The sequence below is a fragment of the Agelaius phoeniceus genome, chromosome 13 (genome assembly GCF_051311805.1).
Source record: "Agelaius phoeniceus isolate bAgePho1 chromosome 13, bAgePho1.hap1, whole genome shotgun sequence".
NCBI lineage: Eukaryota > Metazoa > Chordata > Aves > Passeriformes > Icteridae > Agelaius > Agelaius phoeniceus.
Genome location: NC_135277.1, coordinates 18,416,240 through 18,432,830, shown reverse-complemented (window position 1 = coordinate 18,432,830; position 16,591 = coordinate 18,416,240). Strand labels below are relative to the sequence as shown.

General features: G+C 53.7%; 1 protein-coding gene across 6 annotated transcripts in view; it reads right to left on the bottom strand.

The window, feature by feature from the left end:
- CPEB1 (cytoplasmic polyadenylation element binding protein 1) overlaps positions 1-16,591 on the bottom strand; it is a 32,511-nt gene that overhangs the window by 2,098 nt on the left and 13,822 nt on the right. For 4 of the 6 annotated variants that reach the window (XM_077185752.1, XM_077185751.1, XM_077185749.1 and 1 more), the window contains exons 3-10: positions 6,285-6,499; positions 4,594-4,843; positions 4,236-4,349; positions 4,018-4,122; positions 3,083-3,219; positions 1,902-2,100; positions 366-460; positions 72-152 (exon numbers count right to left, since the gene is read on the bottom strand). In XM_077185752.1, the coding sequence (XP_077041867.1) occupies positions 72-152; positions 366-460; positions 1,902-2,100; positions 3,083-3,219; positions 4,018-4,122; positions 4,236-4,349; positions 4,594-4,843; positions 6,285-6,499 (1,196 nt within the window). The remainder of the gene's footprint in view (positions 1-71; positions 153-365; positions 461-1,901; positions 2,101-3,082; positions 3,220-4,017; positions 4,123-4,235; positions 4,350-4,593; positions 4,844-6,284; positions 6,500-16,591) is intronic. The other 2 variants (XM_054642294.2, XM_077185748.1) reach the window with 2 other exon arrangements.

Below are 16,591 nucleotides of genomic sequence, written 5' to 3'. Positions count from 1 at the left end.
AAACCCAGCAGCAGGGCCTGCTCCTTCTCAAGAAAACCCCTGAGCACAGGCTGCAGGAGAACTGGCCTTACCTGGTCTCTACAGAAGAATGGGCCAGGCTGGGCATTGCACACTTGGCACATGGAGTCCTCCAGGTATGGGTCGATCTGAACCTGCAGGAGAACCAGGCAGTGGGCATGGAGCAGCACCTTTCCCTGGTACCTCAAATCCACCCCCAGCAGCACCCCAAGGGCTGGCAGAGCAGCAGTCCCACTTCCCACTGCTTGAGCAGGAATATGGGGCAGGCTCCAGAACAGTGTGGTGCTCCCAGCAGTACCACCCATCATGCACACCCCTCCCTGGGCTGCCCCACCAGCCCCACTCACCTTCTTGGTAAACTTGGTGGTTTTGATCTCCACAAATGCAGCAGTCACAGCCTTCAGGTAACTGCGCTGGTTGTTGAAGGTGACACGGCCCGACCCTGCAAGGAGCCAGACCACAAAGGTTAGAGAGGAGCAGCAGAGATAAAGAGGGAACCACTGCACCACCCCCTCCCTGGTGCCACTCAGACAGGGAACCAGCTTTGACAGGGAGATGGTATCCAGGGCTCTCTCTTCCTGCCTCTTCCTTCACATTGCCAGGATCAGCAGAGTGCTTCACGCTACACCTGAAATGCACCAGTGCTGAGACAGCTCAGCAGCTTTTATTGCCAGCCCCCCTCACCCCAGAGCCTCGTGTTCTGCAGCCTCATTGCTGGTCAGCAGCATTCCAGCACCACTTGCTTCCAGCCAAGGTCTATTAAGTTTCAGGACTGACACTGGCAGACCCCTACAGCTCAACCACAGGACAAAGTGCCACCCAAAACCCATCCATTCCCCTCCCAAGGCATTGCACAAGACACAGGCTGGAGGGCTTTGGGGTTACAGGAGATGCCCTCAAGCAGCACAACCAACCAGGGCACAGCTTAGTTACCAAAACTGAGCTCTGATTGCTGTGACTTTAAGACAGCTCTGAAGGTGAAAGTGCCACCAAGCTGTTGGGAGATGGATCTTGCCTACTTGGAGCAACCTGGGCTCTGCATGAACCACAGGAGGATGGGGGTCACACTGGGGTCTCACAGGGCCAGCACAGGGAGATTCTGTGACACCTCATCCACAGCCACACTGAGGATTTGCCTGAAGTCTCATACTGCCATTCCCACCCTCCTTGAGACTGTCCCCCTAAAGGCACTGCAGGGCCTTTGCAGCACAACATGCATGCCCTAAACCTGAGCCTTGCCCAGAAAAGCCTGACTGCTATCCAAGCACAGTGACCAAGCAGTGACAGCTCTGCACGACCAAGCTCTGCCTGGCAACACCAGGAGATCCACAGTCTCTCCAAATCTGTGACTTGCTGCAGCCTGAGCCTGGAAAGCTGGTCCTGAGACACAGGCTGTGGGGCTTTTCCAACAGACCAGCCTCCTCAGTGCTGTCCCATGAGGTCTCCAGGGACATACATCATGACACACTGCATTTCAGCTCTGGTGACAAGAGCCCAAGAATGGGTTAAGACCCACAGCTGTCTCTGCCCTGGGAATGGAAAAGCAGCTACAGCAGCATCCAACATCCACTAACAGCACTGAACAAGGACAGAGAAACCTTCAGCAATGCCTAAAGGCATACCCAAAACTTCAGGCTGCTCTGGAATGATCCAGGACCTTCCAATTCCCCAGCACATCAGCTCTGTCAGCCCTCCCCAAGGCTGGCCTTGCCTCCCCAGGGCCAGGAGATGAGAAGCACAGACTGCAGAAGAGGTTGGACAGCATCTGCTCCCCGAGCCTGGCACCTGGGCAATCTTCCAACAGAGGGACAAGCCAAGGGCACGCTGCAGCCTCCTCAGAGCACAGCAGGGGCAACCACAACCCCAGGGGAGCCATCACTTACCTATGGGGTACTTGTGCTTGTCGGTGTCGATGCCAGCATAGACCACCCCTCCGAAGAGGTCGTACATGACGGCTGCCAGGGCCTCAGCGTTGAGCATGCCGTGCAGGGCCCCCACAAACACCGTCTTGCTGGGGTCCAGCCGCTGCGAGGGGCTGCGCACGAAGTTGCTGTCGGCCAGCACCCAGGGGATCACCTGCACCTGCAACCAGCAGCACCCCTGAGCCTCAGACCTCGCCCCAAGCTGTAAATGTCATTTGTTATCTATTGCTGCTCAGGCTCCACATCCATCTGGAGCTCCAGATGCCTCCAGAGAACCCACACAGGGACAAAACCAACTCTGCTTCCAGCCAAACTGGAACCCAAGCCAGCAGTTCCTTGGGGGTGGCAGCCAGAGGACAACCCACATCCCTCCACCTGCATTTATGGCCCAGTCAGGTACCTCCCAGCACAGGAGCCCCATGTTGGAGGGGGCCACTGGAATGTCACCCATTGCCAGCTCCATCTGCAGCTCTGCAGCTGATGGAGGGCCCTGGAGAGAAGCTTCTGGCAGAACTAAATCACCAAGCACGGAAGCTCTGCCAATTGACAGACACCAGGAGAGCTGTCTAGAGAACAATTAGTTTGTGCCTGTCTAGATTAAGAGCTGCATCTCCATCCTGTAACTCCCTGAACTCGGGCAGTTGTCTGTGATCTGAGGAAACCCTCTGCCATAAGCCCAAATGAAACCTCTGGCAGCCCCAGCACCTCCAAAACACAGGTCAGCCAGCCAAGGCCACACTGAGGAGCAGCCTGGGATCCAAAATATCTGCCTGCTGAGGGTGAGTTACTTGTTCTGCAAGCAGAGGAGGCCTTACAGAGCACCTGAGGGCTCCCACTCTGCTTCTGCAAGCAAAGGTGTGATGGAAGCAGCACAAAGCAGTCAAATCCCTGTTTCCATGCTCTGTCCCAGCTAGCTGAAGCCTGAAGGCAGAGCCTGCCACCAGGCCTGGAGCTCCAGGTTGGTTTGACACAAGCTGTTGTGAGGGACACAAACACTGAGCTGACACATCCCTACCACAGGCACAGAGCAGTCAAAGCCAGCACGCCTTCAGCTGCTGTTCCAGCCCTGCTTCCCTTTCCTCCAGGGATGTCCCTCTGCATCCCCTGCTGCCACACCAGGCTGCTCTCCCAGCTCTGCTCACCTCTTTGCAGCGCATCCTGCGGCTGGACATCTTGAAGTAATACTCACTAAGCCCATCAGGGCTTAGCAGGTCCTGGGAGCAGGCCTGGAGCAGCGCACGCACCGACTTCTCCGACTCAAACACCAGGTAGACGTAGCCTTTGGAAGGGGAGGGAAGGAAGCAGCTGTTAGAGCTATGGTGGAGGAGGAGCAGATCATCCCAGTTTGCAGACATCCTCAAAAATCACCCCTGGGTGCCACCTGAAGTATCTGTGTGGTAGCTCTTGCTGTTCCCAGCAATAATATCCTCTTAATATATAAGCCAAGCTTGAAGAGCCCAAACCCAAGCTCAGCACAAGGGGCAGGATGCCCAGGGCCACGTGGGCCACTGTCCATCACCCACAAACCACACCTGGACATGCCAGGTAGGCAACACCAGCCTGGCCAAAATGGGGTCTGCAGAGAAACAGACCCTGCTATGTATTTAGGATGGCCTGGCACAAATATAGTTCAGGGTTACAAAGTCCCTTCCATGGATGCCAGTGCTCTACCTCACCCTGCTCTGGTGACTGAATGAGGCCATCAGGCACTACAGGGCCTCCAAACCAGCCACTTCCCACCCTGTAACTAATTCCTGCTTACACAATATGCCAGCCCAGCTGCACATGCTGGCAGTGGGATCAGCAGCTGTTCCAGAGCCACAGCCCTACATGGAGCTCCCAAAACACCAGAGAGGGTTCCCCCAGCCCACAGTTCTGTCCCACACTGCTATGGATGGGTGAGGAGGCTGGGTTTGGGGTGCCAGTGCTCTACAGCCCAGGTGCAGACCCAAGTGAGGGCAGGACATTACCCCAGGTGCTCTGTACCAACCAGTCACCAGCATGCAGCTGTACCATCCCAGCATCCGTGCTGTAACATAGCATGGGAAAAAAGTAACCCTACCGTGTTCGCTATTACCTTTAGGCATATTACCTTTGGGAGGACAGCGTGGGTGTTTGCCATCCTTACCAGGCCACTCCACACTCAGGGAGCCAAAAACACGGAAAGTGTTGATCAGCCCAGCTACAGAGAGAAGGAGAGAGGTCAGTGTCCCCCACAGAAAGCTCCATCCTGCACCTTCCCAATATCAGCACCCAAGGCCTTGGCGTGGGGCCTCGCCTTCCGGGGCTGCTCACCTTCTGTAATGTCCCATGGGACTCCTCCCAGGAACACCTTGCAGGAGTAGACGGGGTTCTTGTAGTTTCGGGGAGGCAGCTGCCCGCTCCAGGTGCAGGTTGCTTCGTTCACAGCTTGGAGAAAACACCAGTAGTACTCAGTACAGGATCATTTCCTTCCCACTCTCCCACAGGTTTCCCCATCTTCCCCAACTACAGGCTGAGCAGAGCTGCACAGCCACAGGCAGCTGCCCTGTTCTCTCTGCACACTCTGAGAGCCAGAGTCAGGCTTGGGTCTGGAGCAAACTCTGTGTTCAGCCAGTGTGTGCACAGAGGCCCCCCAAGTGTGGAGCTGTCCCCTGGCCCCCTCCCAGCTCACCTGCTGCCTGCCGATGAAGCCGGGCTTCTCTCTCAATACTGAAGGGATCCTCCGGAGAGTCCAGAAGATCCCAGGAAGGCCACGCAGATGCTCCAGGCCATCTTTTCGATGCACTGGCCGGGGAGGAAGTTACTGCAGCCAGGGCAGCTTGATCTTGATCCAGCTGGGATCCCACTCCCATCTTCAAGGGGTCTCTCGACACCCCACTGAGAGGCAAGAAGGGCAGAGGAGGGGATATGCGAAGGCTTGACTGCAAGAGACAGGCCATGTTGAATGCCAGCTCTGAGTAAGAGCACATAATGCCAGTGGTGAGGCATCACACTGGGGCCCTGCTCTTGCCCATGGCAGGAGAGGGAGCTCTCAGGGATCTCCTGAGACCCAGCAGAGGCAAGAAAGCAGCAACCCCAACTCATCCTGGCACCCTAGGAAAGCCCTGGGCCATTCTCCACTGAACCCATGCCCATGATCAGCAGCAGGGATCATTAAGGAGGAAGCACTTCAGAGACCACCAAGCCAACAGCTACCCCTGGCTATACAGCCTCAAGAACAGTGTCAGCCCTGGGGAACACCAGCCTCAGGCTCTGTGCTGTGCCCGCAGTGGGCAGGGCTTGCTGGACGTGTTCAGGGACTCTGCAGGCACCAGCTGGATCTCATCCTCACAGCCCAGCTCCAGGGCTGCCTGACCAGAGAGTGAGCACCATGCACCACAGCTCCTCCCAGGGCAGGAGGAGGAAAAGCTGGATTAATGGAACAGCAGGGAGGCAGGATGCTGCACAGCTCGGTGCCAGCTGCGCTGCGGATCCGTCCCTGCGCTGCCACGGCAGCCGCCCACGCCAGGCCCTGCTCAGAGTCCTGCCCTTCACAAACAAGGCCAGCACAGAGCCCTGCACCACCTGCCACCAGCACTGCCTGCCTGCTGCAGGCACTCAGCACATCCTGATCCTCCAGGGTGCATCACAGCACAATCAACCCCACATCCAGTCAGGTCTGTCCTTCACACCCACCCCAAGAGAGGGGTCAAGGCCATGGCAACACCACAGCAGAGCCTGAGCAGCTCCTGGCTTTATCCTGCCGTGCCAAGGCCAGGCCATGCAGCAGCACCCCAGAGCTGGCTGGAGCCAGGCTGCCCTGCTGGCACCCAGAGCTGCCACTTGCACCCAACCACAGACCCATCAGAGCAGAGCAGAGCAGACTGGGGCAGCCAGCCAGACACTCACTTGCTCTCTGCCTTTCAAATTTAGCTGTGCTTTAGGGAATGGGAGCAGGCCAGACCCAGTTTGCTCTAGAAGAAACCACCCTGAGATGGACAAATGGGAAGAGCAATGAAAGGCAAGGACAGTAGCTCCTCAGAAGTCCAGGCTGGATCAGCCACCTCCCTGCTGGGATCAGGAACAGACACCACCCTGCCTCACACCAGCTCAAGCACTCAAGATCCCTCTGGGAGCTACTGTAACCCATTAGGGCTGCAAGCACAGACCCAAAAAGCCAAAATATTAGAAGAAAAAAATACGAGGATACTGCTGGCTTGTGGTGAAGGACTGCATGAGCAGCCTTCCTCCCAACCCCTGGGCTGTGCCAGTGTGTGCACAACAGCTCCTCCCAGCATCCCCTCCCATTCCTGAGCAGGCAGCTCCATTCAGCTGTTCTGTGCTCCCCAAAAAACACAGCAAGGCCCCAGGAGCCAAACTTACAATCAAGTCTGAGAGATGGTCAGAACCAGAGCTGAACCCACTGGTGTCCGAGTCCGAGGGGCTGCTGGAGCGTGAGTCCAGGAGGGAGCGGGAGTTCCTCAGCGACGGTGTGGAAAACTTTTCTGGCAGGTCTGAACCAATGGGGTCTAAAGGCAGAAAACCCAGCGGGGGCTTCCCCAGGACGTTCCCAAGAGGGTTACTCAGCATGCTGAGAACTGCAACAGAGAGGGACACACAGTCTGTCAGGGCTGCAGCACAACACTGCTCTTTCCTCCTGTGGCCCACGAGGCCATCGGGCTCCTGTCAGCCCACAAATGTCATGTCTGGGAGGTGGCACCTCTGGGTGTTTGCCCTCAGTTGGGCCATGGTGCTGCACAGAACCCACAGCAGCCTGGTGTGGCTGACAAACATGAAGGTGGGTTGTGAGAGAGATTAGCCAGGAGAACTCCCTTCATGTGGGAGAAGTTCAGAGATCCCACATCCCAGATTACAGACCTCAGAAGTGCTCTGGGACAAGGCCCTCTGCCCAGTCCAAGCCACTGCCTGCCACTTGTCCTGGAACAAGCTGGGGCTCAGGGTGCAGCTCCCCAGGGATGGGGGCACACACCAGTGGCAGGCACCCTTGGCCCACCAGCAGGAATTTTCATGCTCAGAGGTGGGACACTGCTCCCAGCATCCCTGCCAGGAGCTGGCTGTGGGCAGCCAGGAAGGTGCCAGCCTGGGCTGCTGACAGAGAGGCTTCGCTGTCCCTGGTGTGTGTTCACAGCAAGTCTGTCTGGTCAGGCCTCTGCCCCGGAGCCTGCAGACAGGGATGTGTCAGACTGCTTCCCTCACACTGCAGGTTTTCCTCCCACTGAGGAGAATCCAGGAAAATGCCTCCCTACAAAGAGAGCTGCTTCTGAGCAGAGGACCAGGCCATCCAAAGGTCACAAAGTCACATCCTGGTCAGTGATGTGGGGGCAGCTGCCACCCACAAGGCGAGGGAATGTAGGGCAGGGATCCCACAGGGGCACACCACCAAGCAGCCTATTCAAAAAGAGCAAGTCTCAGCAAGCTGAATGCGTACCAGAACCAAGTGAAAAGAGCAAAGCATTCAGAAATGGTTTTAATTATTCACAGGCTGCAAAACAAGGCAGCTTGCCCTGAAGCTTTCAGTTTTCAGCAAAGCAAATTTGGGATCCACATGAGATCCTCCAAGCCCCACCTGATCTCAGCAAGCTGAACCATGAGGTTTTAACCTAGATTTTCAGCAGCTCCTACACAGATGAGGATTAACAATCCCAACCACCAGCCAAACCAGGAGAGTGACAACACCATGGTGCTTGAGCACGCTGTGGTCAGACACTAGGAGAGCACAGTGCCAGCGCCAGGGAGAGCTGCTGAGCACCACTGAGGCAACACGCTGGGATGTTCCTATCCCAAGCTGCATTACCCAGTGGCACACCTGCTGTGAAGCTGGCATCTCCAGCCCCACACTTGGGGAAAACCCTCACCATCCCAACAGTGCACAGGTACAGGTGGCTCCTTGAAGTATCTCCCTCAACTCAAGGCAGAGACCTCAGCAACAGTCACTCCATCTTCCCACATTTGCAGAGCCTTATCCCTGCAAGATTCCCCTATTCTGGCTACATCACAGGACCAGGAACTCACCTCTGACCACACTGAGAAAGGGACCTCCTGCCCCTTGCTCTCCTGGACAGGCAGCACCTGTGTTCACACCCAGCCCTGCAGCCACAGGAAAACACCAGCCAGCCTGGCAGTCCTTACCTGGGCAGCAGCAGCCCTGGGACCAAGGGAATGTGACACAGCTGGGGAGGAGATGCTCCCTCCTAGTCACAGCTCCGAGCAGGGCACAGCATCTCCCAGCCCCGGCAAGCTGCACTTGCTGCTCTGCTGACTTCTCTGAAGCCACGTGATGTGTTTAAAAATACAGCCGGCGTATTGTTCTGGGGAGACAGCTGAATCTGTCCGACAGGCTCCAAAATCTGATTAGTCACTAAACAGCACAAGAGGCAAAGCAAAGCAGCTGATCCCACAGCCCAAGCCTTGCTGCCAGCAAATGCTCCCGCGCTGACACCCTCCTCCTTGCCCAGCCAGCGAGGGCCGTGGGTTTGGAACGCTGCAGCCCCGTGCTGACCCCAGCTGCACAGCATTCCAGAGACCTGGAGCTAATGCTAAGCAGGCTGCTACCAGATAATGCTGCCTTACCCTGTATCTCCTGGTTAGCAAAGATGTGGAACCAGAACTCTATTTAGGATGCAACAGCGAGGGTTTGGGGCTCATCAAGAGCTCCCAGTGGCATTACAGGGTCCAGCTGCTCTGCCCTATTTATGACATCCTCAATTCTGCCACCACATCCTCATCTCTCCCATGATTTCTCAGCTCTTGCAGCAGCTACAAAACCAGTAAGGCCAGCATAAGCACACTGAAGTGGCAGGATTACTGGCCTTTAAAAGGATCTACTGTCTGGGCATTTACCACCACACAAAACCCTGCCAGCTTCAACTGCCCCAATCCTAACCTCATGTCCTGGAAGTGCTGACATCCTGCTGTTAACACGGATGGATTCCATCCAGTCCAGCAGCTTTGACAGCTCTGCGCTGGCAGCACTTGATTACACACTCTGCAGGACAAACTGAGCTCGTGGGAGACCCCACATCACCCCAGTGGGCCTGACTCAGCTTCACCTGGTACCCACTGACCCTCACAGGGACATTGGGAGGAAAAGCCATGAGTCAAACTCAGCATTTCCTCTTTTACCCTTGCTCAGTGACCAGGCTGTGGGCCCTGATGCCAAGCTGTGCAGGTAGCCTAGGAAAGCCCTGCATGAGACACCCAGATCTTATTCCTCAGCACTATCCCAAAGGGATCCTGACCCAACTCCCTGCTTCAACCCACCAAACCCCTCCTGAGGAATGGGGCACAAGAGCCCAACACAGGCTGCCCACCTAAAAAAAGCCTTCAAGGCACTGGGGCCACACTTCCTCCTGGGGAGTTGGCCTTGTTTTCCCATCCAAGCAGACAGCTCATGTAAGGAAAAATCATTCCCAACACATATGCAAGATGCATCAGCAATTCCTGGAGTTAAGAGCATCCCTTAAAGTCCCAAAGGGAAAAAGCAAGTATCATGGAACTACTCAGGGCAAGAAAGAACATGAGTGCAAAGAAGTATTTTTCACACCTAGAGGGGAAACTTTAACTCAGGGGTCAACGTGATTCCCATTCACCACTCACACACCAAGAGCTTCTTGGAACTTCTCCTGCCTCTGCTCAATGCAGCAAGGGAACACACAGCAATGCTCCTCTGCAGGGGACAGCAGAAAAGGAGCTTTTAATAGAATCTGGGCACTGACTGGCACTGACTTTTGACTCACTGCTGCAGCTCCAATGCCTGACACAGGCAGCTCTGCTCCATCTCTGGGTGTGCCAGCCCAGCACGGGCACCTCTGGGCTCTGTGGAACAGCCCTGACACCACAGGGCACTGCCAGGTCCTGGCCACAGAGGCCACTCCCTGGAGAAGGAGCATTTTTCAAACTGCTTCTTCTCTTCCTTAGCTGAGCTTTCCCTAGTAACTGCTGTTTGGAGACACCATTATTCCTGCATCAACCCAGGAGCCCTAAAGAAGCCCAGGGGAGCACACTCAAGACTCTCAGACCCATCATACCTGAGCCACACACCTGACAGAAACAAGCCATGAGCCCACAGTGCTGGTTTCAACTCCTGAGGTCGCTTCTACCTGCAGACCACCCCAAATTATCCTTTAAATCCCACTACCAACCACTGAACTAGCCCACTGAATGTGAGTTTACACTAACACACAGATCACTCCACCAGCACAAGCTGCAATTCAGAGCACACTTTGGCAAAGTGTCCCAACAGCAAGATGTCTAATCCAAGCACTAAGAACAGCTTTTACTGTTCCATCCACCAGTTAAGACATGCAATTTAAGCACCTGCCCAGGACCTTGGAGCACACAGTTCTTCTCTGTACACTGTAATTTGCAGCCATTTGATATGTAGACCTTCCCAGCAGCTCTGCCCATGCCCATTCTGTAAGACATGAATATAAAGATGAGCCCCAAGGATTGCTGGTGGTGGCAGCTCAGGGAAAGAAGGGCTCTGGGAAAATAACCACTATGCTGATAACAAATGACAGTTTATTGCCTTGGATAACACCTTAAGAGCAACAGGATCATTTAAGGTTGAAAAAGACCTCCAATATAGAGTTTAACCTTTGACCAATCACCACTTTGCCAGCTAGACCAGAGCACCAAGTGCCACATCCAGACATTTCACATGCAGCATCCCCTGAGTTTATGCCTGATGGACAAAGCTGACCAGAACCTCAGCCACCTCCACAGTGCCCTTTGAACAAAATGCCTCAGCTCAGCTCTGTGGGAGCCCACCCAGCCACCAGCATACAAGATCAGTGCTGCCACTCTTCACTCCTTGGTGCATCAGTTTAACCAAATTATCTAGAAACTGAGTCTTGCCCAGAACAAAAATCTCTCTTATCCAGCAGCTGCCCAGGTCCTTGCACTAAAGTTCTTTCTCCACACTCAGAACATCAGTGGGAGCTCCCTCAAGGCTGAGAACAACACTTGCCACAGGGGCCTGGAGACACATGGAGAGTGGGCCAAGGACCTCCTGCTGCAGGAGCAGTGTGCCAGGCCCAGGCCCTGAGCTGCCAGCTGGGTCTGGCACCCACAGACTGAGCACAGGCAGCTGCACACAGCCCCAGGGCCAGAGGAGCACACACACTTTCAGAAGTAATGCTCTGGAGAGGTGTTCCAGCCTTTAGAAACTCACTGCAGGGCTGAGAAAGCCTACTTTGAAGAGTCCAGGACTTGTCTGACAAGGCTTGAGCTAGGTCACCTCTGCAGCCTGGCACCTCCAGCAAGATGGACATTGCCATCTCCAGGAGTTTATCTGCTCACAGATTACTCAGCACAAGAAGGATGGCAAGGCTGTTAACACCTCCCCCTGCATCCACCAACTACTACACAGGCTGCAAGTCCACCTTTCTGCCTGGATCTCCCCAGAGAACAGCAATGCTCTCTACCAGGAGGAAGAGCCATGTTTTGGTGACACCTGCCATGCCCAGAGGCTGCAGCACCATATACACATTTGGGGCAGGGCAGCAGAGGAGAGAAGCAGTGTGACTGAGGCCCTGGAGACTGAATACAGTGCACTTTCTTTTGTCATGCATCAAATAAGCCTGTAAAGTTAAAAAAAAAAAAAAAGCTAATGTCCTAAACAATAGCCTGCTGCAATTCCAGAAAAACAGCTTGTCTGCAGTTTTTACCACCCAGCCAAGCTCTGCCCTGGTGGGGTGGGAGCAAGCTGAATGTTTTAGTCAGCCAAAAAGCAGCACCTCCTACAGACACTGAGAAACTCCGTGGCAAGAGAAACATTTGCATGTCTGAAAAGCAAATGGGCACCTCAACCAGCTCCTACAGCTGTGGTTCAGCAGTGACAAAGCCAGACAAGCTGCCAGGGCGAGCAGCTTGCCCTCACACACACCAGCACCAAACAGCTCAAAGCTCATGGCAGGGAAGGGGTGACCAACACTTGAGTCTAATCCTAAATTTCAGCACTTCTCACCTGCAGCTGTGGGGCTGGAGCACACAGGACAGGGACAGGCTTTGCTTGGCACAGGGAAGGCAGACACTGGATTCTCCCTCTTTACCAAATTCTCACAGGGGCACAAAAAAGCCGAGGAAAAGCTGCAGCAAGAGCAGTAGCACAAGAATTTCTTCCTCTTAAGTGGAGCAGCCATGGGATAAGGCCCAGAGGTGGAGGGAACTGTGTCCTTAGAGCCTGAGCAGCACACTGGACACATCCAGAGGATCTGCCCAGCTCAAATCCTCCAACTTCCATTACATTCCCATTGCTCCACTGAAAAAACAGTGCTGCTCTTAGAGGAGCCATGCAAAGTCCAAGGCACACTGTCCTCTCCAAGCTGTATCACCACAGAAGCCCCAGTAATCTTGAGCAACTACCAGCTCTAGAGAAAAGCAGCTCCCAGAACTGCAGGTGTAATCAAAGCAGCAGCAAACACCATCTAAGTAGGACCTACAGCACAGCCAATTTTTTCCTGAACTACAAAAGAGGAACCTCTGCCCTCACAGATTCTTCATTTGGGGCAAAGAAAAACTGAAGATATACTGGCAGCTATTTCTGGTTTGCTAAGAAGGGGGCAGGGGAATAAAAAAAGGCAGCATGATCCCACAGCTGAACCACAGAATTAGAGTCAGGACACCTGAGGTCTATTCTTGGTTCTGACACCAACATGGTAAGTCACTTGCCCTGAAAAATGGAAACAGCAGCATAACTGGGAACAAGTAGAAGATTATTGCATTAACATCTGAGAGCACTGGTCCTCTGCTGGCACTGAGAGCAGGGCCTGGCTGACAACAAGGCTCACAGCTTCCTGAGGCAGGGAATCTACTCCTGTGTGTTTCTAGGAAGAGAAAACAGCTGCCCAAGGTAAATATAAAAATCAGAAAAGACAGCTAAAATGCAATTCAGGATTACAAGTGCCCAGGTAATTGCATTCACTAAGCAGGCTGCCACAACCACAGTTGTCTTTAAAAAGATCAGAACACTGAAATACAGCAGGTTTTAACATGTATCAGTCCCAGAGAGATTTAAAAGCCAACATATTCAGGTCAAATTCTGCACAACAAGCTTCAGCTTTGCAAGCCTCAAGAACAAACACTTCTATATTTAAGTACCAAACTCCTCTCAATTATCTGCTGCAACATCTAGGGTGCAAGCTGTGCTGTGTGTGTTACCTGACATGATAACAAGGGTGAGTGACTCATCCTCAGCTGCATCACAGTTTGGGGGTGTCAAGGCCAGGATACACCTTTAGAAGGGGGACTCTCTGGAAGGGGGCAAGGTGCTGGCCAGACCCCTCTGCAGGCTGCAGTGAAGGAAAAACAACTGAAAAAAAAGACAGACTTAAGTCCCAAACTCAATTTTCCTTGGGAAATGGCACACAAGCCTCACTGAGGCCTTCAGCTGGCATAAAGCCACTGCCAGACTGGCACTCCCAAACCCCACCAGTGATGCAGGCTCCCAGGTGCCTTCCAGAAATCTGCACCCGTAAGCATCACAGCTGGGAAGTTTGTCTCACCTTCCCCTCCACACCCCTGGGGAGAAAACCAGGCAGAGGGGCAAGGAGGGATGTCCCCATGGCCATCTCATGTGTGGCACCGGGTGCTGTGCCCGAGAGCAGCCTCTGTGCTGGCAGCAGCACAGACAGCACCTGTGATTCAGCTGTTTTGCCATCACCTAAGGGACCAGGCACAGGGCACTGAGCCTGCAGATGGGGACAGAAAGTGCAACCCTGGCTGGAGATGCCTTGCCCAGTGCCCCAGCCCTACAGCAGCACCACTCAGCCTCTGTGCAGTGACAGCTCAGGGACTGCAGCATCCTTTGGAAGGGGATCATTCCCGAGCCAGCTCAGGGGAGGTACCCACTTAAGAGATTGTTTTTGTGGGCACAGAGGCAGAATTCATTTCTGGAGCCCCCTTGGGCTACATGATTTCTGCCACCCTCCAGCAGCTTTCCTACCCTGCTCTGAGCAAGAGCTGGACTGGATAACCTCAACCTTCCACCTGGAGTTGCCCTAAAAACCCCAGCCTGCCAAGAGCACTGCAGAGGGCCCACAGCCTCTGCTACAGGCACACACACTGGGAGAGCACGTCCAAAAGCTGTTCCTACTCAGCTCCATGTGGAAACACTCTTGTCAGCACATGCTGTAGAGTTTGCAGTAAAGACACTGAGTCAAAAACACATTCAAGATCTCTTCTAGAAAGCTCCCATGCTCCTGATGGAGCTGCAGCACAGCCTTGTGAGCCAGTTCTGCCCAGCAAGGAACCCTCACAGCCACTGCTTAGACATGCAGCAGTGCAAGGGCTGGAGGAAAACCTCTTCTCTCATTTGACTGATGCAATTTTGGGGATGAATCCTACTCCAGGCCAGGGCTTGCACACACTAAACCACTCTCCCTGCTGCTACCTCCATATCAATCACAGCAAAGACTAAGCCATGAATCACCTGGGGCAGTTCAGACCCACCAAACAGCAGCTCCAATGCTCTCCCTGGAAGGGAATGTGCCTTTTAAGGCTTGATTCCAGAGTGAGCCAAGAGAAATGTTCTCCAAATCACCACTGAACAGTGCCACAGGGCTGCTCCAGAGGCCACAATCAAACACCCCTCCCTGGCAGAAGCCAAAGGGAGGGTTTTGGGTGGTACATGCCTGCTCCCACACAAGCTGCCTCCAGCATAGGACTGGAGCTGCCCTGACCCACTTCAGGTCTGGCTGGATACAAGCAGAGATGCTGGTTGGGTTCCTGTTCCAGTTACTCCTCTATTTGCATCTTCTGTTTTACAGCATCAGCGCAGATAAAAATAAATCTGTTTTAGGAGAAGCTGCTCAAATGGAAGCTTTAAGAGTTGGACTGAGAGCAACTTCCTTTAGAAACCAATTGCAAGCTGAGGTTTGATACTTCTTTTACTTATTTGATACATATTTTATTCTGTTAAGGATCAAATACTGCTGCCACATGAGCAGTGTGCAGCTTTTAAGTGCTTCCCACTCCCCAGCACGGGTGGCTGGAGCCAAGCACTGAGGAATCAGACCACTGAGCATGAGCAGCTCTTAGGGAAACACATTCAAGAAACAAGTGCCCATTAAGTACCCACATCAAGTAAGTCCTTAGAAGATTGCTACAAGCACTAGGATGGCATGGGACAAGCTCTTAGTAAAGCTGTCTCAGGTATTCCTGGAATACCAGCACTGAGCAGGAGACCCAGAGAGCCAAACCAGCTCCCAGCTTTGTGCCTTTACACTGTTTTCATCCACAACCTTCACACAGAAAGCAACACCACATCTCTGCTTCCATTACTACACTCTGAACACCAGCAAGCTGCTCCCAAAGAGCCAGGCTGCTGGGAAAGTCTGTTCCTCCTTTCATGAGAACAAAGCATACCAAGAACATGTCATTCAGGACCACCACTAAAACTCTGGATACCTATTTTCCTGAACCAAGCATAGGTCCAGGGTCAGCAGGAGTTGCCCTTCCCTCCTCATCCCAGCAAGACAAAGGAACATTTCACTGAGTTTCCTGGGCATACTTGGGCTCAAATGGAAGTAAGTATCACCCAGGTGAAGTGCTCTCCCCCTTCACCCCAAGCAGCCCTTTCATTACAGAGCAGGAAAAATCCTCCTCGGATATTCTGATGCCAGCCTAATGTTGTCCAAACACCGAGCTCTCCATCAGGATGCACCTCTGCCTTCTTCCTCTAGCATAAGGAGAAGGATTTATACACAGCCAAGCTGGAATACACAGGAGCTGAGGACACACCTAGGTCAGCTGAAGCCACTTGTCCAAAAGACAGCAGGAAAAACAGCAGGGAGAGACCTGGACATGCACAAAGGAGAGCTCTATGGAGCTTGGCATGGGTTAGCCAAGCAGCAAATTAAACAGATGGAGAACTGGAGACCCAAATCCTCTGCCCCAAGCTCTGCACCCAACCACTCAAACCAGCAGCTTGAGGAAAGCCAGTTATTGCCGTGCTGGATTTATAAACAGCCACCCCAGGCTGAGCAACAACTCTCCCCTGGGGGGCCCAGGTGCCCTCCACCACACACAGCATTTGAGGACACTCTGAAAACAGCCTGACCTCGGGGAGCAGCTTATGAATCCCTCCTGCTGTTATCAAGAAGAAAGGCAAGGAGTCCATGACAACAACTGTTCTTCCTGTGCAACAGGTCTTTTCTTTCATCTTTCAGATGGGGCTTTGCCTTGAAGACTTCAGAGAGATTGGTGCTCTGAGGCCTCGCTATCTGCCAGGCAACACACAACAGACTGCCCGCAGCTCCAGCCTGGCAGAGTTTAAGCAACTACAGATAAGCAAGCTTATTGCAAAAATGAGCTGCTGTGCTCTGGGAAGCAGAAGAGCCAAGGGCTGGAAAGATTCAGCAGCATTTTCCTACCATGGGCCGTTTCCCCAGAACCAGAGTGACGGGAGCTGCAACCGTGCAGGCTGGAGAATGAGACAGCAGCAGCCACCCCGCAGAGGGCACAGATGAGGCTGGAGCTGCAGTCTCAAGAGCAAATCCAAGGAAAAGCTCAAGTCTGTTGCTGCACCAGCAGCTTTAGGGTCACACAACAAGCAGAGAGGCAGATGCAGCAAGGTGCTCCATCAGATGCCAGCAGGAAGACCTTACCTTGAGCGCCCAACATCCTCTCCAGAGGACCTGATCCTGCTAAAAACACTCCCAGGTTAGCAT